A 22,705-nucleotide genomic window follows, 5' to 3' on the forward strand; every position below is an offset into this window, starting at 1 on the left:
TCTCTATCCTGTGGGTTTCTGTGTGTTTTTCATATCCCGAGCTCATTAACACGGTCTTGCAGGCATTAATCTGTTACTGAGTTTATGAAGGGTGCTGAGGGCATCATCAGGCTACCTGTCTTATTTGATTGACAGCCCCTTCCACAAGCAGGGACAAGGCAGTGCGCTTTACAATGGAGGGGGGGAGGCGGTGGGAGGGCGGGCAGGAGCAGCGCTATCCAATGGGATTAGTGATGGGAGGGAGTTTGCCTAACTCCAGCTTTGTCCTAACTTACTGAGACTCCTGAGCACAATATGACTGAAGCGCCTGCACCGTTATTCCACGGGACGGTGCATCATAGACTCAACACTGCTGAACCGCGTCCTAACTTCTGGATAAACTTTTTTAAAATTTCTCCACGGGGCCAGGAACTTTAGTTTTGTTTTGTTTTGGTATCATAATGGATTGTCAGATTCCGTCCAGGAGATGCTTTTTGCGACAGAGGAGCTGAGGTAAAAACTTCCTTGGTCTGCAGGAATCATACTCTCCATTCAGAGGATTTTGTTGCATTGAAGCACAGTGTTGCACGGGATAAAATAACACTTCTGGAGTACTTATAGAAACTGAACAAGTGGGGAAAGAGGCGCGCCGTAGCTGGCTTTCTCATTGAGTTTTTTCTGCACATTTTCTGGAATACAATGCTTTGAGTGATCCGTCCAACTTTAATAAAGTTGATGCATCATAGGCATGGACTTTGTCTGAAAAAGGTGGACTGGCTTATTGACCATGGCGCTCACAGGTAGGGGCTTAGGCCGGTTTCATTTGATTTTACTGATGTTATGGACTCTATCGCAATACTCAGCATCCAGCCAAGTCCGTCAAGAGTTTCAGGTCCTGGAGGAGCAGCCCATCGGCACCTATGTGGGCACGATAGAGACCAAGCCCAGCTTCACTTACCGCTTCAGCGAGAACCACAAACTTTTTGCAATTAACGGCACCACTGGAGTCATTTACACCTCCTCGGTGATTGACAGAGAGGTTTTACAGAGTGATGTCATCAACGTTGTGGTGCTGTCCAGCCAACCCACCTATCCCACTGAAGTCAGGATTGTGGTTTTGGATATAAATGATAATTCCCCGGTGTTTCCAGACGCGTCAATCGTGGTGTCTTTTAAAGAGGACGCCAGTAGTGGCAGACAAGTGATTCTGGACACTGCAACAGATTCAGACATTGGAAGTAACGGAGTTGATCACACCACTTACAGAATAGTGAACGGCAACGACCAGAGGAAATTCCGCTTGGATATTACAGTCAATCCTAGTGGAGAGGGGGCATTCTTGCACCTTGTTTCAACTGGAGGCTTGGACAGGGAAGTTACTCCCTTTTACCAACTCCTCATTGAAGTAGAGGACAAAGGAGACCCGAAAAAGTTTGGCTACCTGCAAGTGAATGTCACTATTCAAGACATAAATGACAACCCCCCTATTTTTGACCAAGACCAGTATCAGACCAGTGTTTTTGAGGATGCAGCAGTAGGATCTAGTGTTCTGCAAATTACAGCATCAGATCAAGATGAGGGAGCCAATGCTGATATACGGTACTTTCTAGATGAGGGAACACCTTTCCAAATTGACCCTAAAGCAGGTACTATTATTATAAAAGAGGGTTTGGATTATGAAAGCAAGAAAGAGTATTCCTTGACTATTCATGCAATGGATAATGGGGTTCCCTCTCTGTCAGGCAGAACAGAGGCCACAATCAAACTCCTGGATGTGAATGATAATGACCCGGTAGTGAAATTTCGCTATTTTCCCACTACTTCTAAATTTGCCTCTGTTGATGAAAATGCCCAGATTGGTACTGTAGTGGCTTTACTCACTGTCTCTGATTCAGACTCCCCCACAGCTAATGGCAACATATCTGTTTCAATCTTAGGAGGCAACGAGCAGAGACACTTTGAAGTGCACACATCTCCGGTCCCCAATTTAAGTCTGATCAAAGTGGCCAGTGTTTTAGACAGAGAGCGAATTTCCTCATACAACCTGACCGTGTCTGTGTCAGACAATGGCAAGCCTATGGCCAGGTCCTCCTTTGCCAGCTTGGTTATTTTTGTGAATGATATCAATGATCACCCACCCATATTCCAGGAAGCACTGTACAGAGTAGATATCAGTGAAGACATACCAAAAGGCAGCTACATTAAAGGGGTCTCTGCAACAGATGGCGACTCTGGGCAGAATGCCAACCTGCGCTACTCCCTGGTGTCTGGAAACGCTCTGGGCTGGTTCTCCATCAGTGAAAACAGTGGTCTGGTTACCAGTGCCGCTTTGCTGGATAGGGAAATAGCATCTGAAATTGTGCTCAACATTAGTGCCAAAGACCAGGGGCTGCAGCCCAAAATCTCCTACACTAAATTGATAGTCAACATCACTGATGTGAATGACCAAGTGCCCACATTTACACAGAGCACGTATCACGTTTCCCTCGTGGAGCACAGTCCTGCCGGCAGTGAGCTGGTTGTGCTGTCTGCTTCAGATGACGACCTTGGGGCCAATGGAACTATCCGGTTCTCATTTGATGCGGAGACTCCAGCCAGCGTCCAGGAGCTGTTTCGCCTGGATGCCGTGTCAGGCCGATTAAGCACAGCCGTAGAGCTAGACAGGGAGGACCAGGCCTCCTACTTACTCTACATCCAGGCAGCAGACTCAGGCAGCCCCCCTCTGCACTCTGTAGGAAAAGTCAACATCACCCTGAGGGATATCAATGACAATAGGCCAGTTTTCTACCCTGTGCAGTACTTTGCCAATGTGAAAGAAAATGAGCCCTCGGGCTCTTATGTAACCACTGTATCAGCCACAGACCCCGATTTGGGTCGAAATGGCACAGTCAAATATATAATTACTGCCGGAGACACGTCCAAATTCCATATTAATAGCAACACAGGGAAAATTACCACGCTAGTGCCCCTGGATAGAGAGGAGAAGACCGCCTACCAGCTGCAGGTGACAGCAGCAGATGGCAGCGGCCTCCGGTCGCACACTCATGCTATTGTGACCGTAACTGTCATAGACACACAGGATAACCCCCCGACCTTTAGCCAGAAAGTGTACAGTTTTGTCATGTTTGAAAATGTGGGCATTGGGACAGTCATAGGGACCGTGTCTGCCACCACTGTTGATTTGAACACAAACATTACATATCTAATCACCTCTGGGGACCAGCGGGGGCTTTATGCTGTAAACAGTGCAGGTCAGATCACAGCATCCAGTCAGATAGATAGAGAGGAGCAGGGTTTTTATCAGCTGAAAGTTGTCGCCAGAGGTGGGGAGGTCACAGGCGAGGCCCTTGTTAACATAACTGTGAAGGACTTAAATGATAACGCCCCTCATTTTATCCATGCTATGGAACATGTCAGTGCCGTTGAAAACTGGAGCACCGGGCACGTCATATTCCAGGCCAAAGCTTCAGACCCTGATGAGGGCACTAACGGCATGGTGGTCTACAGCCTCAAACAAAACCCCAAAGGCCTGTTCCACATTCATGAGAAGCATGGCCTCATCACTCTGACTGGGCCAATGGAGGTCACCACCAGCTCCTATCAGGTGGAGGTCATAGCATCAGATATGGGGGTCCCCCAGCGCACCTCCAGCCTCATTCTCACAGTCAGCGTATATGACGTCAACGACAACTCCCCCGTGTTTGATCAGCTCTCATATGAGGTCATCATCCTGGAGTCTGAGCCTGTCAACAGCCGCTTTTTCAAAGTGGAGGCCACCGACAAAGACTCTGGCCTGAACGGAGAGATTATGTACGACATCGTTGGTGGCAACACAGGTGATGTCTTTGGTATTTTTCCAGACGGGCAATTGTACATCAAAGCAGAGCTGGACAGAGAAATACAGGACAGATATAACTTGGTGGTTGTGGCCACAGACAGAGCAGTGGAGCCTCTAAGTGCCAGTGTCAATGTCAGTGTAATTCTAGATGACGTAAACGACAACCGTCCCCTCTTTAACAGCACCAATTATGTGTTCCGCTTTGAGGAAGAGCAGAAGAGGGGGTCACTAGTTGGGCTGGTTTTTGCTGAGGATAAGGACTTTGGCCCTAACAGTGAGGTTAGATATACATTTGAGACTCCGCAGCCCAACTTTGAGTTGAATGCCATCACAGGGGAGTTGACCAGCACGCTGCAGTTGGACCGCGAGTCACTCATGAGACAAAGAGGCGCCGCTGTGTTCAGCTTCATGGTCGTCTCATCAGACCAGGGTCTCCCCAAGCCCCTCAGAGACCAGGCCAAAGTGCAGGTTTACATTCAAGACATCAACGACAACCCACCCAAATTCACCAAGGACATTTACCAGGCCTCCATCTCGGAGTCAGCCCAGAACATGACACAACTGCTGCGGGTCTCTGCCTCCGATGTGGATGAGAACAAAAATGGACTGGTCCTTTACCACATAACCGATGGCAACGAGGAGGGCCAATTTAACATCGACGGCAGCTCTGGACAGGTTACTCTAGTTGGAAAGCTGGACTATGAATCCACATCCTCCTATTCACTGAAAATCATAGCTGTTGATGCTGGAACTGTGCCCTTGTCCTCCTCTTGTATGCTCAGCATTAGCATTCTCGATGAGAATGACAACTCCCCCTCCTTCCCCAAATCCGCACTGTCTGTGGATGTGCTGGAGAACATGAGGATAGGGGAGTTGGTGGCCTCTGTGACCGCCACTGACGCAGATTCTGGTCAAAATGCAGACATAATTTATAGCATTACAGCCACAAACAACCACGGCACATTCAGCATTAGCCCCAACACTGGCAGCATCTTTTTAGTTAAAAAACTGGACTTTGAAACTCAGTCATTTTACAAGCTTAACATCACTGCAAAAGACAATGGTAGACCACCCCGCTCTTCATCCATTCCTGTGGTCATTCATGTCAGAGATTTTAATGACAATCCACCCATATTTACCCCTGGTGATATTTTCAAATCAATCCCTGAAAACCTTCCCATCTCAGCCTCAGTCATGACAATTACAGCTCATGACACAGACGCAGACATAAACGGCCAACTGGAATACTCCATTGTTCAGCAGACTCCCCGAGGAGGCCACTTCAACATTGACCCCAGCAGTGGGCTCATATTTACAAGCAAGCAGATAGACAGGGAGTTCTCCAATCTGTTTGAACTGACAATCAAAGCCACCGACCAGGCCGTCCCAGCAGAGTTCCGTCGCTTTGCCCTAAAGAACGTCACGATATGGGTCACGGACCTGAACGATAATGTCCCCACTTTTGTATCCCAGAATGCTCTTGTGGCTGAGCCCAACATAGTCATCGGCTCCATCCTCACAACGGTGGTGGCCTTTGACCCTGACGAGGGGGCGAACGGGGAAGTGGAGTATGAGCTGGTGAAAGGGGACTCGGACACGTTCATCATGGACCGGTACAGTGGGGATATCCGTCTGGCCTCCCAGCTGGTACCGTCCAGGCTCGTGTACACCCTCACGGTGTCGGCCACTGACCACGGCACCGACCGCAAGACCTCCAGAACCGAGCTGGCCATCATCCTCCAAGGGGTTGATGGGCCTGTTTTCTCCCAGCCTAAATACATCACCATCGTCAAAGAGGGCCAGCCGCCGGGCACCAATGTCATCTCACTGGATGCCTCAAGCCCGAGGGGCTCCGGGACCAAAGTGGAGTTTTTCATTGTGGCGGTGCGCAGCGGTGGCAAAGCCGTGGGACGCCTGTTCACCATTGGCCGCCACACCGGAGTGATACAGACAGCCGCCGAGCTGGACCGAGAGCAAGGCTCCGACCTCTACCTGGTGGACGTGTACGCCATCGAGACAGACGCCAGCCAGCCCAGGACACAGCGTGCTGAGGTTAGTACACTGCTGAGCTTTCTATTCCCTACAGGTATTGGAAAGCTACCTTATTTGGTCTATTGGTCTATTTGATCTGTTTGGCAGGAAGAGGGCATGAATGACCACTGGCATTTGTTTAAGACATTTGGATGGAATAAGTGAAATGAGATCAAGGTTTCACCTGGAAAAAATGGGCAGTGAGAGTGTCCAAGTCACACATAAAACGGATCCACCTACTATTGCATTTGTCTGCTCATTAATTAAATTCCCTTTTTTATGTGTGTTCCTGTGTTATATTAAATCATAATTACCTTGGACATGAGTAAGAAGGCCCTGTTCTTTGGCATGATAACTTTATTGTTCCAGTTCCCAAAAACATACTGGCCATAACAATTCCTCTAGCACGTGCCTGCTCTAATATTTGAGTAGTCTGGGAAAGGGAAATGAGTGTTGCATGTACTCTGCATGAGCTGTTCTCCTGCTGTTATGAACTGGAATATTCTTATCAGTGGATATGAACTCCACAAATCAAAAAAGGACTACTTTTAATTTCCCCACTGTAGACATAAATAATTCTGGGCTGTTCTATCAGGGTCAAGGCCCATGATGGTTTCCTCAGTGTCTCAAGAAGAAATGAAAAAGAGAGTAATTCATATGGTCTTCCAGTCCAGGTATGCATCATCAGTGCCAGTATCACATTGAGCTTTTGAGCCTGAGGCTGTTTTGGCACTGGGGTGGTCTTGGGGTACTTTTTGTACCACCGGGCCCTGCTCCACAGGCAATAAGTGACCATTAAAATTGGGTGACCTCTTAAGACTCTGTGAAAAGATGTGAGGGCAGGGGGGACAGGAAAAAAAATCCCAGAGTGAAACTTAAGCTGTCCATTGAGTTTGCATTATATGATGCACCTCTTTTAGGCTTCTCTTGAACTTTCCCTAAGGGATAGAGTTAAATTCTGTGAAGTAGAATGCGGGAACCCTAAACCCAGTTTTGGGTGGCTAAGGCCTAGCCACTAGTCAAATGAAAAACAAATGTGATTCTATATGTGTTTTGGAAATTTCATCCAGGACTTAAAATGCCATGTTATTACAGGCTTGATGATACACGTATATAAATTGGAGTTTTCAGAGCAAAACCCAAAAGGCTGCTGTTCCCCTTAAGAAATGTGTTTTATATTATTGCTTTGGAGGGCACTTTAAAAAATGCCTGATGTGAAATGATTTAAGAGTTTAAGATTAGTCGGATGCCTTTGACAGTTGTTATGGATGCCTTTTCAACCACTGAAAATATTGAAATTGAAATTCAATGCAGCAATCAGTTATTTGGAGACAAACTCAAATATTATTGAAATCAAGGATTACTTGGCAAAATCTTGTTAGCTAAGTTAACTTAAAGGTATGCTCGGCCAAATGGGAATATCAAATGTTCACTCATTTTGCCTGCAGCAAAGATGGCAATCTCCTTTCCTCCGTTCCTCTACTACTGGGCTAATAGAGAAATATAGTGCTCCTTTCCCAAACCTAATACTCCAGCTTGGTTTCATGCAAAGCCTGAACTTTCTCACCCGCTTGGAGAGATGACTTTACCATATCGTTTCACTGTGCAGTCAATTTCTTCACTTTTATAAGTGTGAGACCTAATAACCCAGGCACTAGGCGGATTTAAAATGACCTTTCCCAATAGGAAATATGGTTTAGTTTTGTGGTGCACTGCAATGGGCAGTTGTGGCCCTTGTGGTTGTACCTGTAATATATACAGTATATATATTAAAAATGAACCAGACATATTAATATATATCTCCAGTCTGTCATTGGTACCTCAAAGCACAGTGTGCTACAATAGTGTAAACCTTCAGACTAAGACTAATGTTTTTCCAGCGCAGTGTTTATGCACCAGATACCCAGTAGCAACTGGAGGATTATTTCCATCCCTGGGGTTGTGACCCTTTCACATTCTCCACTTTCCATTCTCCCCATTGATTAGATGCATGAGGAAAGCTGGCAGCCATTTTTCCTCAGCTATGCACCGTGTGTGATGTTTTGGAAACACTCAAACAAAGAGAATTCGGCTGGACATGCTTTATCGATGGTCATGATCTTAAACAACTCAGGACCCTGCTGGGCTTGCTTTGGAGTGGGTGGGGGGCGCGGGGGGGGTTGTTTTTATTCTGTCTCAAGGCATTTTAATAGGTTTCATTGTCAGTGATCACTGATTAGATTCTTTGTCGCAGTATGTAAAGCTTGCAGCACATCTGGGTCATATAGTATTTGCAAAGAATTCTTAGCGTTTGTTTTAACCCGCTGAAGGTACCACATGGGTGGAGTTTTCCACATAGGACAATACAATGAGTGACAGAAAGTTAGACAATCACAGGAAAATATTTGGAGGTCAGTTAAAGCTGCAATAGGAAACTTCGCACTTTGGCAGCCCCAAGTGGCAAGGGGAGATAAAAATGAATGAATATTCTAAAGTTTGAAGTACTTCATTACCCAGAAATCATGCAATGTGATGTCGGTAAACTGCACATTCCTTTTGACTTGCATTTCTTCTTCTTAGTGGCTGATAGGAGTGGAGATGGTGAAAAAAATATTTTGGCAGCAGCTTCAGCCGTTGTTGGTGAATCCAGCTTTCACTCGTACTGTTTAGGAGACTTTTGTTTTGTATTTTGCTCTTAAGTTTCGATTCATCACTTCCTGTGGGCAGAGAAGGGAACATACCCGCAACCAGATTTCATTTTGGCAAATAGCTCTTCTCTGCCGCCGCACTTTGTGATTTAGACTAATAAGATGGGTGTATTTTTACATAAAAATTCCTTGCCTAGTGTTAAAGCAGTTTTATATGCTTGACAACAAGTCTGGTAAACATACCACCTGAAGTATGTAGTAGCAATTATACACAGTGCCCACCCACCCCCTCCCCTTATCCTCCCCTTCACATTTTACATCTTAACATTTCAGGCATTTTGATAATGCTCTTACACTGACTGCAACAGTAGAGAATATGCTTCAATTCCTAGATTACAAGCATTACAAGCAAACCAAAGGAAGAAATGCAAGGGTCAAAGCCAGAAAATAGACATAGCAAGCATTCTCGTTTCCCCACAATGATCGTGTATTATGGAGAAGGCTAAGGAAAAGAAATAGATAACAAGTAAAGTAATAATAAATAAATAACAGAGGAAGAATTGGAAAGTTTTTCACCCTCTCTTTGCCACCTTGACTATCTCTGTTTCTAATCCTCAATGCTCTCTCTCTCTCTCTCTCTCTCTCTCTCTCTCTCTCTTTCTCTCTCTCTCTCTCTCTCTCTCTCTCCCTGGCTCTCCCTCCTCCTCCTCACACTCACTCCAACCCTCTCCAACCCTCTGGATTGCCACGATTGTTTTCTTTAACTCATTGTGAAAGAAAATGAAGTACTGTTTTTTGGAGAGGCCGTGGAGTGCTACATCACTCCTTGTTGCCCCCCCCCTCTTACTGCCACCCTTAAAACGCATTGTTCCCCCTGGAAAATAAACACAGTCGGAGCGTTCAACAGGCCTTCCTTTGTTTTGCCTTCACAGATAAAGTGTTACACTGCCCCGGCCGTGATTCGGGAGGCTTTTGTTATGTTTTTGTCTGTGCCAACGTCACTCCCTTGACAGATTTAGGAGTGTGTATGGATGCCCCCGTCAGCCTTCCTCCTCTCCCCCAGCCAGACAGGGGCATACAGCAGAGCTGTTAGCAGTTGTGAGAGAATAAAGAAAGAAGGAAAGAGAGCGAGAAGTTTTTTTTTTTTGGGGGAGGGTTCTGGACATGTCAAACAGTGTTATTGGGAGTTGTGGGAATAAAGGAAGAGGGAGAGAGGGGAAACATTTTGGGGAGGGTTTCGGACTTGTCGGATAGGGGAATACTGTAGCGCTGCTAGGCATTGTGGGAAGGAAGAAGTGAGGAGAGAGAGCGAGAGAGAGAGAGCAAGGGATTTTAGGGCTCCGGATCATGTCCTAAGCAGGTGGGAGCATGTGTACTCATGCTGCCGGCCCAAAGCTTTTGGACATCACAACTGAATGCAGATGGCTGAGGCAGATACATGGCTCATATTAGTGTTGATCTCCATTGCTATGGGTGATTTGAGCTCCGTTTTATTCGTCCCTTTCTTTGTTTAGCTGTATCTCTCTTTCTCTCTTTATGTGTCTGTCTGTCTGTCTGGTTTTTGTCTCATTTTTTTTTTTTTGGTCTGACTCCATTTCTGGTACACTGTATTTGTCTGTCTCCCTGTGTTGTGGATTGGTTAGATTCATAAGTCATCGCCAACACACTTTGAAGTCCAGCTCTCTGTTTCTCTCTCTCTGTCTCTCCCACTCTTTCTGTCTCTCTTGCTCTCTCCCTTTTTGCCTTTCAGCTCTTTGGTACGGCTGAACCTCCTGTATCATGAACTCTAAGGGAAATGTGATTGGGCCATCAAAGGCGATATTGAGGTTGGCCAATGTAGTGAAGATAGAAGGAAAAAAAAAAAAGACTTCACTGAAATATAAAACCTCTACAGCCAGTCAGGTCAACAAGGCAGGGAGGGGAAGGTCATGTAGGGCGCGACCATATGATATGGTTACTGGTGTGTGTGTGTGTGTGTGTGTGTGCGTGTGTGTGTGTGTGTGTGAGGGCTGAAAAGCTATTAATAAAAATTGAAATATTGATGACTGCAGCTTCCAAATTGCAGGAAAAGGATCCAGCAGTGTTACAGATCGCCCCCTAAACTGGAAATTTGTAGCCGAACAGAAAAAGGCTTTGATTACATTCAAATCAAACACAAGCTCAGTATTAAAATTTCATTCCTCTCAGAAGGGACATTTTACAAGTGCTGGGAAAAGGAACGATGCAGAACAAACTGTGTCCTCGTGTACTGTAATTCATGGTGTAATTGCAATATTTCGAGTGTGTCTGTGCGTGTGTGTGCGAGTGCATGCACATGTGTTTGAGACGGGTGTAAGGTGGTTAACGTTCCTACCATAACCGAGGCCGTAAATCCATGGAGTAATTTGGCTGGACGTGCGTTTTGACATGGTCAGCGGCGAGGTGGCGCATCTGCCGGCCCCTCTCCTGGTAGGTGGTCGCTCCGGGCCGAGGGCGAGCTGCTGGCGAGGAGGGAGGGTTTGTCCAAGTGCCTGTCCGTTTTTATGAGACAATCGCCATAAAACTTACATAAACAGTCACTCATGCATAGATGCGTGCAGGCACACACACACACACAGGCGCAGCCAAAAACACACGCTGACCACAAAACTCAAGTTCAGGCTCACACGAACTCCTTTCCAAGTGCAGGGAAAACTCTCTTAACGGTAGCCACACTGCAAATTACTCTGTATCATTTATATTGGTATGATAATGTTAGTGTTAAATAAGATTAGTGGGATGGTTTTCGTCTTGTTTTATGCCGTTTCAAAGCAGGGCTTAATGGAGCCAGCAGTGCAAGCCTTCCTTTTATTATAGCCGATTGTTTGTTAGTGTTTGTTTTGTTCCATTTATATTGTAGCACTTTGTAACTTTGTTTGGAAGTGTTATACAAACAGTTATTCTTATTCTCTTTACTGTTAATGCCGCTTACCAGCTCGTTTGATGAGTTCAGATGAATATTAATGTTACTGTGTTTGTTTTTTCTATAGAGCGCCTCTTCAGTTCATCAGGATAGATGTGTGTTCATCAGCCATCTCACATTTCACCATGTTTGACTTTTTTCTCGTCCTTTGGGCAGTATCAGAGCAGCGACTGGCACGGCTCATAATACACATTTGTCAAACCTCAGGCTGAAAGGTCAGAAACAGGGTCACACTGTTCTGCTGTGCCACGCTCTGTAAAGTTAAGTCAAGCGTTAGTTAGTAATCAGAGCAGGAAACGAACTGTTTTGGTTTTTTTTGCCCTCATGCCACTGTGGCTGTTAAATCCCACAATTTACCAGCCACTTTCACTGTTTTACCAGCCAGACGGATTTTTAGAATAGAATCGGATCTTTAAACACAGTTGGTTACCTGCTAAAGTGGCTGATGGGGAAGACAAATTTACGAGCCATGGCCAAATTTTTCCCCCTTTGGTCTGATAGTGTTGGTATCTTTAGTTTAACTCCCTGACAGCAGACTATACATGTCACTTTATCTATAGACATTCAGCGTTGAACAGATGATATTAAATCCCACGGCTAATTATGCATCCTCAGAGTCTGTGTGTACGAGACTCAAAGAGATTTATGCTGATGTTCGCCTGGTAGGTCACATGAAAGGCAAACTGATCCCAGATCTGCACTTTTATTCCAACACATTATTTTGTTTTTCTTGGAGTAGATAAGCCAGATCAAATGCAGACCACTAAGTAGACCTGGTCGAATGCACATAATGTTTGGAGTACCAAATGTTCAAGTTCAAAACTTCATTGTCCATAATGGGAAAATTGGCTTGCAGCACGGCATACAACACCGCACATAATCACAATAAATAAAGAGATAAAACGCAGAAAAATTACATGCTGATTAAACAAACCAATGGAGAGAACCAGTAGATGGAATGACCAGGAGAATTTGGGGGTTTGTGGTAAAGAGTTTGTCATGACATGGGTGGGGTTTGCTGCATCAAGAAAAAGTAGATGTTAGGAAAGTGTCAGTCACATAAAAGCATGAAAGCACTAAATTGAGTTTGAGATTTTTCTGTGATTGTCTGAACTTTCTAGCACTCATTGTATTGTCTTCTGTGGCAAACTGAATTGTCCTGGTGTGGTAACTCCACCCCGCTGCTACTCCAAACAGGTTAAAACACAAATTATTTGCAAGCTCTATTTTTGACCTAGGTTTGCCGCTAAATTATGTTTACAAAGGGGACATAGAACAAATAAACTGTTTCAGCTCTGCGGTCACAACCTCGTTTTAATTTTTTGCCCCTTCGACTGACTCTTTCCTCATGCAAAGTCAGTGCAGGTTTTTTGGTTAGAATAATAAATGGATGTGGCCGGGGCCGTGCATGCTCCATAGAGTTTGCATCAGGGTTTATTTTCACATCGGAGATACATTTCTCTTGTTCTGTGACTTTGATTGTCATGCCTCATTTGGGAGGGGTCGCTCCTCTGTCTCAAGCACACATGGCCGGACTGCGGCGGCCAAATGTGCGACTGAAATAGTATTAATCCTCATTGGGAATGCCTTGCTCCTATGGGCTTGTGTATCAGGAGTGATCAAAGTTTACTGTTCTATATTGGGAGGATTTTTTGTTTAGTTTAATCAGAAGTTGTGATCTGAAGTTTCCAAGCTTTATAGTCACTCAGCCAGAACGAAGTTGATTAGCAGTGGCTGCAGTGGGCATGCTCAGGTAAGTTATGATTTGGGTCATACATTTTCCCCTGTGAACAAGTGCTATGTAAGGAAATAAATCTTTGCTCAACTATGACTACATCCCAGAGATTTCTTCATCAGTCTTCTCTGCACTGCAATGACTGTGAAGGGACTATAAAATATGCCCAAGTCTGTCCAGCTTTGAAAAAAAAAAAACAATGTTCCACTACTTTCACTTGTAAAAAAAAAAAAAAAAAAAAAAAAAGTAGGGAGTGAGAGAGAAAGAGGGAGAGCAGGGGGTTGACTTTGGCACATATTCTCTGCGGTAATAATGGATCCCAGCTACAGAATGATTTGTTCTTCCACGTGACTTACTGAGCTCTCTAGCATCAACAAACACGTACGCACACACATCGACACTCAGACACGTTCACATGCACAAATACACACCGCAAATTTCCATTGTTTTCTGAGCTCAGAGCTACGCCACGGTACCTCGCTGGCCTGTGTCTCCTTTTCATCTCCTGAACAGAGAGACACTCCTGCTCTTTTCCACGTCTCACTTCCCCCTGACCCTCCATCATCGGCACCTCCAAAGTGACATTTAGTGCGGTCGCCTCCTCCGCGGCCCTCCCACCCCCCAGGGACATCAAACGAGAAGGGGAGAGAGGATGTGCGTTTTTTGCTTCGTATGCAGTGTTCTCACATGCACATGTGTGTTCGCGTGCACACACACACACACACACACACGCACCTCGTCTCCCCAGCCTGTGGTAAGACGAGCAACCCCAGGCAGGAAGGGGTATCTCCCACAGCCTGGACAGATAATTTAGGAGCGCAGAGAGAGAGAGAGAGAGAGAGAGAGAGAGAGGGGGAGAGATGGGAGATCGAGGGAGGAAAAGAGGGAGGGAGGAAGGGGGGTGGGGTAGGGTAGGGGGGGGGGGGGGGGGGATTGAGGTTTGAGCTGTGGGAGAGAGGGAGGGCTGGAATAGGGCTTTAGTGTCAGAGGCAGGAGACAAGCAGAGATAGACTGGCACCAGAGAGCGAGAGCCGATGTTATTGTTATCTCCTCTCTTATTTTATGAGTTTTCCATCAGGAGACCCGCTGCAGCTTCTGCTCAGCGTGCCGAATACGCTCTAGCTTTATTAAGATGTTTCCGTATTATGAGTACAACCGATTTTTTTTATGTTTTCTAGTTGTTTTGTTATGATAATATTACCGCTGCACAGTCTTGTGCCTTTTCTGCTCCACTGAACAGGCCTTGACTCTAGAAAGTCCAAGCCACAGTCAGTTAACAGCTGTTTTGAATTTTAGTAGCGAAATATTTCAGCTTTCAAAATGGTCCTCCACGACTTTGCCGACACCCGCTTTCTATACAAACCAGTGTTGTGAGATACTGCAAATAATGCAAGGAAGTGGTAGTCATAATTATATTTACCCTCTTCATTTGACAGCTTGTTGGCCTCGTCTTCCACTGGTCTTTCTAGTAGCCAGAAGTGCATTTCTTCTGCTTATTATACTGTAGCTGATTGTTTGATATGTTTTGTTCCTTTTATTTCCCAGCTCTTTGTAACCTTATTGTAAATAGAGCTACACAAATATAGTTTATTATTATTAACTTGTTGACCAGCTCGACAGGTGCTCCTTATCAGGTGTTTCTGCAGTGCGGTCGACCCCGAAGCTCCTCACAAAGTTCTAGAAACACAAGCAAATCTTGTTTCCTTGCTTGCTAAATCACCCATACAGATCGTCCTCCCACGGGTAGTTCTGTAGACAGGCTGTGGTTCTCTGAGCACGCACCAGAGTGGAACGTCTCAGGAAAATAGCTTGTGGTCACCAAGACAATAACTGGTGAGCATGAGCCTCACTTTGGAGGATTATTATCTCATTCAAGGAGATTCTTGGATCAGATTAGCCGATGTTGGCTCGGCTACTCTGTATTTCCAAGGCAATCATCTCAAAGCATCTTTCTGAGCGTGATATCATAGAGTGCACTGGATGCACGATTTGCATTCAGACCGTCGCAATCCCGTCTCGCACGGTCGTATGGATTCGCATGGCAACCGGCAAAGGCTGGCCCTGGATAGCAAACAAAACACTGTGTTTACACAAATTTCGAACAACTGATCTCCTGTCAGAAACAGAGAGCAAAAAAGAACTCCTGGCTTGAAATAGCTAGCCATTTTGGTGAGTGCGGCCTTCCTCTCCCCTCTCCGTTTGGGCCTGTTTAATTGAAAACAGCTGGCGAGGGTTTTGGGCAGCGATGTGCGGGTCCAGTCAACGTGACTCAGGCTCTCGCTCGTGATTGGGGTACCTGAGCAGCTCGGCCTGGCTTTGTTGTCAGGCAAAAGTTATGTTTTTATTAAAGCGGATGATATCTCAAGCAGCAAACGGAGGAAAGTCTGACTGTTTTGCTCTCTTAAAGGGCATAAGAGAAAGCTGCAGCTCTGGTTTCGATTACATGCGTTGACAATGTGCTATTTTTACTCTTTTTTTCTCGTCTTTTTGCCCACTCTGTGATTTTCCTATGCAAATGGATGGACTGGCCTAATTTCACCAGCCTCTATTGTCTGGGGATGTTGAGGTGTAATTTAACCAAGTCCTGTGTTGAAAGTTATCTTTATGGTCTTTCCTTTCAAACACTGGGCTATTTTGACTGTGCATACATGTTTGTGTTTGTGTGTGTGTGTATGTCTGTCTCTGTGCTTGTTTGTGTGTGTTTGTGTGAGTGTGTGTGTACATGTGTGCCTGCCATGCGCACATGTACATCTCCTTATACAGTACATGCATTCAGCCATCAGCCATATATGCCTCCGCGCTCGCATAGGCTACTCCTTGCACAATCTACCAAAACTTGGCTTCCACGTCTCATTTTTCTGCAGTTATCCTGGTAGGCGTCTCTGGCACCGACACGTAGGCTGCCAAGCAGAAAAAAAAATAGCCAACTGAAAAATGAATCATCCAAAACTTTGTCCAAACTCGGCTGGCCTGCTGCTGACAGACAGATCGTAATGAAGTCTCTCTCCCAGGACATTGTGTTCTTAGGGTTTTACATGGAGGGTGATCAGATATTACATTATGTCTCTATCTCCTCCAGGGGCCTGGTGCTATTGGGTCTTCACTTACACTGAGGTCTGTGGACTGCAGAAGCCTAAGAGTATATGTGTGCTAGAGAGAGAGAGAGAGAGAGTGTGTGTGTGTGTGTGTGTGTGTGTGTGTGTGTGAGAGAGAGAGAGAGAGAGAGAAAGAGAAAGAAAGCTAGAGAGACAGAGTATAAGAAGGACTACATGTGTCCTTACATGTGTATGAGAGAGAAAGCGTGTGTGTTTGTACATATGAATGTGTGTATGTGTGTGTGGTGTGTGTGTGTGTGTGTGTGTGTGTGTGAGTGAGGAAGAGAGAGAGAGAGAGAGCTAGAGACAAAGTAACAGAAGGGCTATGTGAGAGAAAGCCCTTACATGTGTATGAGAGAGAAAGCATGTGTGTGTACATATGTGTGTGTGTGTGTGCGTGTGTGTGTGTGTGAGAGAGAGAGAGAGAGAGAGAGAGAGAGAGAGAGAGAGAGAGAGAGGGAAAGCTAGAGAGACAGACTATCACAAGGACTATTTGAGAGAAAGCCCTTACATGTGTATGAGAGAGAAAGCATGTGTGTGTACATATGTGTGTGTGTGCGTGTGTGTGTGTGTGAGAGAGAGAGAGAGAGAGAGAGAGAGAGGGAAAGCTAGAGAGACAGACTATCACAAGGACTATTTGAGAGAAAGCCCTTACATGTGTATGACAGAGAAAGCATGTGTGTGTGTTTGTACATATGAATGTGTGTGTGTGTGTGTGTGTGTGGTGTATGTGTGTGTGTGTGTCTGCGTCTTAAAGCCTGAAACCACGGCAGTCCTCTGGCATGCCAGCTGCCTCGGTGCTAATCTCGCCTCTTGCAGATTTACACATGATCTCGGAGAATATGCATGCTATTTGATGCAGTTATTTGATAATGAGTTGGCGATCCAATGGGAAGCGATGAACAGCAACACTGTCAGGACTTTGCCAGCGAATCGCGTGACCTTTGACCCGCCTTGGCAGAACTTGAGGTATCAGCGGAAGCCCTGCCTTTGCCTTGGCAGCTAAACAACCAGCTGTGTGTGTGTGTGTGTGTGTGTGTGTGTGTGTGTGTGTGTGCATATACTCATTTTAGAGAGGGCGATTGTGTTTCATCAGGGCCGATAAATGTTTGTGTGTGTGTGTGTGAGCATGTGCATATGTGTGACAGAGTCCTACAGTGCGTTAGACTGGCAGCCCGAGCGCGATCTCTGCATGCCGCCTTTATTCCTCTGACGTCTGACAAGGCTGAGACGCTGTTGGTAATGATGTGGTTATTACTTCCCATCATGCCTCGCTGCAGGCCGGGCCATAAAACAGCGCGGTATATTCTCTTTGTCTCTCATTGGCTGCCTCCGGAGGCCAACGCTTTGCTGCTCTTTTATGGGGCGTATTCACACTCTTCAGACACTTATTCGCACTCATGGGACCTCATTCATAAAAAAAAAAATTTCTTGACTTTATCCGTGATTTCATCATATTATCATGTCAAAGATAAAAATCAAAGTAGGTCTGCCGAATTCATACCTTCAGACAATGAGAGAAACGGTTTTAGTGTTTGATAAATGCAGACATTTGGAGGAAATTTATGTAAATTGCTGATTTTGACAACAAGATTACTTTTTATGAGTCACAGCTTTGGCTTGGATTTGCTTGCAACCACAAAATTTTTCCATAAGAATGTTTCATAAATTAGGTCCGTGGTCTTGATACACTTGTTTCTGACAGTTTTAGTACAGTACAGCAGAGCACTGAGGAAGCTGAAGTCAACATCACATCTGGTATAATTACTTACACACTACCATTACAATTTTAATATGTTTTTGTAAAATATTTGAAATCAGCCTACATGGTTCAGTTGGTAATGAAGTAACCCTATGATTTGGGATTTGGAAGATTGTTTTTATGTGTTGTCTTCTTACATCAGGCACCTGGATCTAACACTGGCGTGAATCCATGCTAGCATGGCTAATGCTAATGCTAGCCTTGACACTAGACACAAAAACATTATATTTTTGTTAATAAACTATGCTTTAATGTGAAATCACCCTGAAGTTAACTCTTCATACTCTGCTGAGACGTTTTCCCGTCAGTAACGTTATACCAAGGGCTTGTTATATATTTGTTATGGGAAAAGAAAATGCTAATGCTAGAGTGTGGCTTTCGTTTTCCCTAGCTACATGCCCTACTGTGTGTCTGGCAAAGGATTTCAGGAGACAAGCTGCCTTTGTGTCTTTTCTCTTCAGAAAATGGAGTAGTCGTGATATTTTTGTTAATAAAGTATATGCTTTAAGGTGAAATAATCTGAGCATGGTGAAAAAAATCTTCTCTAACTGCTCTGAGACGTCCAATCACCTACCAGTATATTAAGGGTTTCATTCCAAAATGCTACCTGAAAACCATCAGCTAATATTTAAAAAAACATGTGATACTATCTTCCAAAAGATTATTTTTTCTTAAGATAACTCATAACTTGAATAGAAGGAAAAGGAGGTTGTTTTTTTTTTCAAATTCTGGATATCTTGTATCTCGGATTGAAAGCCTTCATATGGAAATCTATAACAGCACTTGGGCATCAGATTCTGAACTGTATTTGAAACTCAATATATCTTCAGTGGGTTTATACACGACCCCCTCTGTTGAGTTTGCACTAGCCCTCTACCTCTGCTATGAGGAAGTCACAGTTGCCCCAGGCTTGGACTAATGCCAGCACCGGTCATATGGAACCAGTTTGATCCCCTGACTGTCAAATGCCCCGTCTGCCCCTAGCATCGGGCTCCATATGGAGGCTGTATGGACATGGTGCTGTTTGGTATTAGGGTCACGCCGACTGCAGCCTCTCACAGGAGTTGGGATTGTATGAACCTCTTCTCCCGGGCCGTTGCGGTTCGCGTGATTAAGAGGGAAAATGTTTAAATTTGAAGGGGATTTGACAGTGATGCTGCATAAATGATCTGAGGTTTTGAAGTTGAATGTGAATGAATTAATGAACTTTTTCATATAAATAAATCTCCATTTTGCTACTCTGTATCACTGATTGATATAACACAATAGTGATTCAACCTCTGCAACAGAAGAACTGGGTATAGTTAGCATGAGCAGCGATAGCCACCGTGGCTGCACAGACAAAGAAAAGAGAAACTTAAACATAAATTCAAACTTCATCAACTGAAAATACAGTGTAAAAATAAAAAATTCAAGGATTTTGCAGATTGCCACTTCAAAATTAGGGCTCGAGGCTAAGTAGGAGCTATCTGTAGATTCTTATTATTCATTTTTCAGTATCACACTCACAATTTTTGATAATAATAATAATTGGGAAACTTTGCATTTCTAAGTAAAAAAAAAAAAAAAAAATAGGACTATACTAGTATCAAATTTGCTTATTTAACTAAAAATGTTGTAGTTCGCAGTGGTAAATGACTTATGCGCGTCCTTTACAGTGTATTACAATCTTGTGTGCTTTATGCTGAAATTATGCTAAGAAGGCGAAATGGGAAACAACAACCCTTCCACCGCATTTTAAAACCTCTCATCTTCAAAAAAAAAGGAATTTTGTTTCCCTCATTAACCATGCTAGTCTCGCAAAATCCAATTCATATCATTATGACACAAATTAGCCCCTGCAATCATTATCCCATTGTTGGTGTTGTTTACATTGTTGTTTTTCCCGTACTCTGCATATATCAGTTCATTCTCACTTTAATTAATTCTCGCGCTGAGATCAACGCAGGAGAAGTCCCGGGATGATTCATTTAGGGTGTATATGATTAGGACCAGCCTGGAAGATCAGAGGCTCTTTTTAATCTGTAGCACTAATGTTAATTCATCCAACCCCCCCCACCCCCCCCTCTCTCAATCCCTCCCTGTCTTGATAAATCGGCGGTCTACCCTGCAGTTGGAGTTTTATTCTTTCCGATCACGAGACCCCCAACCCCCCCACCCCAGTTTTTGTTGGATGGAAATGAGGTTTGCTCTATCCATTTCTTGGGATTGGCCTTGGGGATGGGATGGAAGGGTGGATGGAGAGATGAACAGACAGATGGGGGGGGTGGGGGGGGGGGGGGTGGATGAAGGGGATAGAGACCCCAGTGTGGAGGTTCTCTCTCCAGGTCTCCATTGAGTGGAGATTACATCGCCGGTTGGTGGCTGTAAAACGCTGCGCTCCCCTGGCAGACACCAAGCAGGACTCACAGGAGTCTTTTCAAACCTCACCATTGTTAGCTAGGGATTATTCTTTGGGTTGTTATCCCATTACGCTGTAATGGTAGCAATTTTCTGCTTAGGAATTTGGCTATTTCTGGGGGGAAATACACGCCAGAATGTTTTTGAATCAACCATTTATCATCGGCAATTTGTAAAAATTGTTAGATTACATTTCCACGACCGGTGAGTTTTTAGAGAGCGCTCTCAATCATGTTCTGGATCCAAAGTGAAAAATGTGTATTTTCATTGAAACACTGATATACTGTATTTTTCTGTAATAATATAATGTGTTGCTTTACGTGGGCTAAAATTCTATACTACACTTATTTCGTCTTTGACAAAAAAAAACTAGAGAAGAGGCCGGTATTATACTCTGTGTGAAGGGATTGTTATTGTAACTCTGCTGGCCTGATTTCAGAATTCTTCAGCACCACACTTAAGTGAAATTCTTGGAATTTTTAGGGTATTAATTTTTTTTCCCGACGTGAGCAATGGGCCCTTTCTTTATTATGGAATGGGACATCAACAAGGCTTTTCAAAGTAATGCTCTTAACAGGTCATTAAGCTTTTTTAGAGTTTTTCTGTAAGTTTGCCCAAACACTAAAACCTTGTGTCTTTCACTTCTGATTAGTGACACTTTAATAAAGTCGTTTAAAGTTCAGCGGACTGAATTTTCCACCTTTTCTAGTGTTTCTATGGTCACGGGGAAACGACCCGCATTCAGGCCTGTACGCAATCTTTTAAATGCAAATCCTTTAAAAGTAACTGTGTAATTCTGTCTATGGGGACTCTCCCGACTTGGCTGCGAGAGAAAGTGTTTTTTTATATAAGGCAACCACGGCTGTTTTTCTTTCTGTCTTCTTGATCTGACAGCAATTGACTAAGCCAGTCCTTAAAGCGTGACAAAAGCTTGGCAAAATCTTTACGTTTCTTTTCCTCTTCCCCCCCCCCTCCCCTCCCCTCCCCTCTCTAACTTTTCTTGGATGGGCCAAGGTGGACAAAGCCTGTCTTCTCTTCCACTTGATTGGGTCAGAAGGCTGAAGTTAAATGTTTGGTTCAAAATTGTCTTAGCATTCCCAGCATCATGTTTTTTTTTTTTTCTTTTTTTTATGGTGCTTAGGGAAGCCAGGAAAACTATGTCGAATCGGCCACAATCAAATCATTTACGGTGAGCTCACAGCGAAGGAATTAATGCATTTTATATTAGGCTGCCGGGTCTAAGGCAAAGTCCCCTCAGCAACATGTGAGAAAACCCTCTCTCTCTCTCCCTTGCGCTCTCTCTCTCCCTCTCTCCATTACTCTCTTCCTTGCTCTCCCTCTCTCTCTCCCTCTGTCTTACTTATTGAAATTATAGCTGTCACCCACTTCACAAGGAGGAGAGCCAGGGGAAGCAGGTCATTGACTTGATTTTCATGGGAAGGCTGATTCGGCCATTCAGGGTCTGATAGGTCCAGTATTGACAGCCCTTTGGGCGAGGGGAGGGGAGCACGCCGCCTTCATTGTGCCCACGGTTTGCTGAGGAAAAACAAGAGAGGGTCTGGGAGACAAAGGCCTCAATGGGAACAGTAGCCCCTGTGTCCCCTTGCCTCTGACTGCTGCTGCTGGGAGGCTTGTGTCTTCCATTCTGGCCTCAAGTGCTACTCCCACCCTCTCCCTCTCTCAAACACCCCCCCCCCACCCCCCTTTCCCTTCTCCCTCTCTTTTTTCATTCTGTCAAGTGGCTGCAGAGGTGTTGTCGTTTCATTCGCTGACCCCCGCCACCCTCGCACCCCATCGCCTCCGAGCGCAGAGGGTGTTTGTTGTCTTCATTTTGCAGAAGAGCGCTCTTCACTCGAGGGCCGCGGTGTACCTACCGTACGGGGAGCTGCGGGGTCTGTCTGGGTCAAGTGGGGTTCGTCTGATACGTCGGGCCGATACTGGCCTTTTAGTAAGAATCAGATATCGGCTTGTCACTGTCATCCCTCGCCGATATGATAAAGGTGAAGATATGATAGTTTCTGGTAGGGCTGCAACTAACGAGTATTTTCATTGTCGATTAATCTGTCAGAAAAAAAAATGTCAGAAAATGGTGAAAAATGTTGATCAGTGTTTCCCAAAGCCCAAGATGACGTCCTCAAATGTCTTGTTTTGTCCACAACCCAAAGATATTCAGTTCAGAGGAGTAAAGAAACCAGAAAATATTCACATTTAAGAAGCTGGAATCAGAGAATTATGACTTATTTTTCTTAAAAAATTACACAAACCGATTAATCGATTATCAAAATAGTTGGCGATTA

At 44.7% G+C, this 22,705-nt stretch overlaps 1 protein-coding gene across 1 annotated transcript in view; it reads left to right on the forward strand.

Moving 5' to 3' along the window:
- The first annotated feature begins 766 nt into the window (after window positions 1–766).
- fat4 (FAT atypical cadherin 4) overlaps window positions 767–22,705 on the forward strand; it is a 105,196-nt gene continuing 83,257 nt past the window's right edge. Inside the window, exons 1-2 of the mRNA XM_071546719.1 lie at window positions 767–779; window positions 843–5,869. Of these exons, the coding sequence (XP_071402820.1) occupies window positions 767–779; window positions 843–5,869 (5,040 nt within the window). The remainder of the gene's footprint in view (window positions 780–842; window positions 5,870–22,705) is intronic.

Source organism: Centroberyx affinis, unplaced genomic scaffold (assembly GCF_046629955.1).
Source record: "Centroberyx affinis isolate AG114_WGS23_722 - 3 ecotype Tasmania unplaced genomic scaffold, CSIRO-AGI_Caff_v1 ptg005393l_1, whole genome shotgun sequence".
Lineage (NCBI taxonomy): Eukaryota > Metazoa > Chordata > Actinopteri > Beryciformes > Berycidae > Centroberyx > Centroberyx affinis.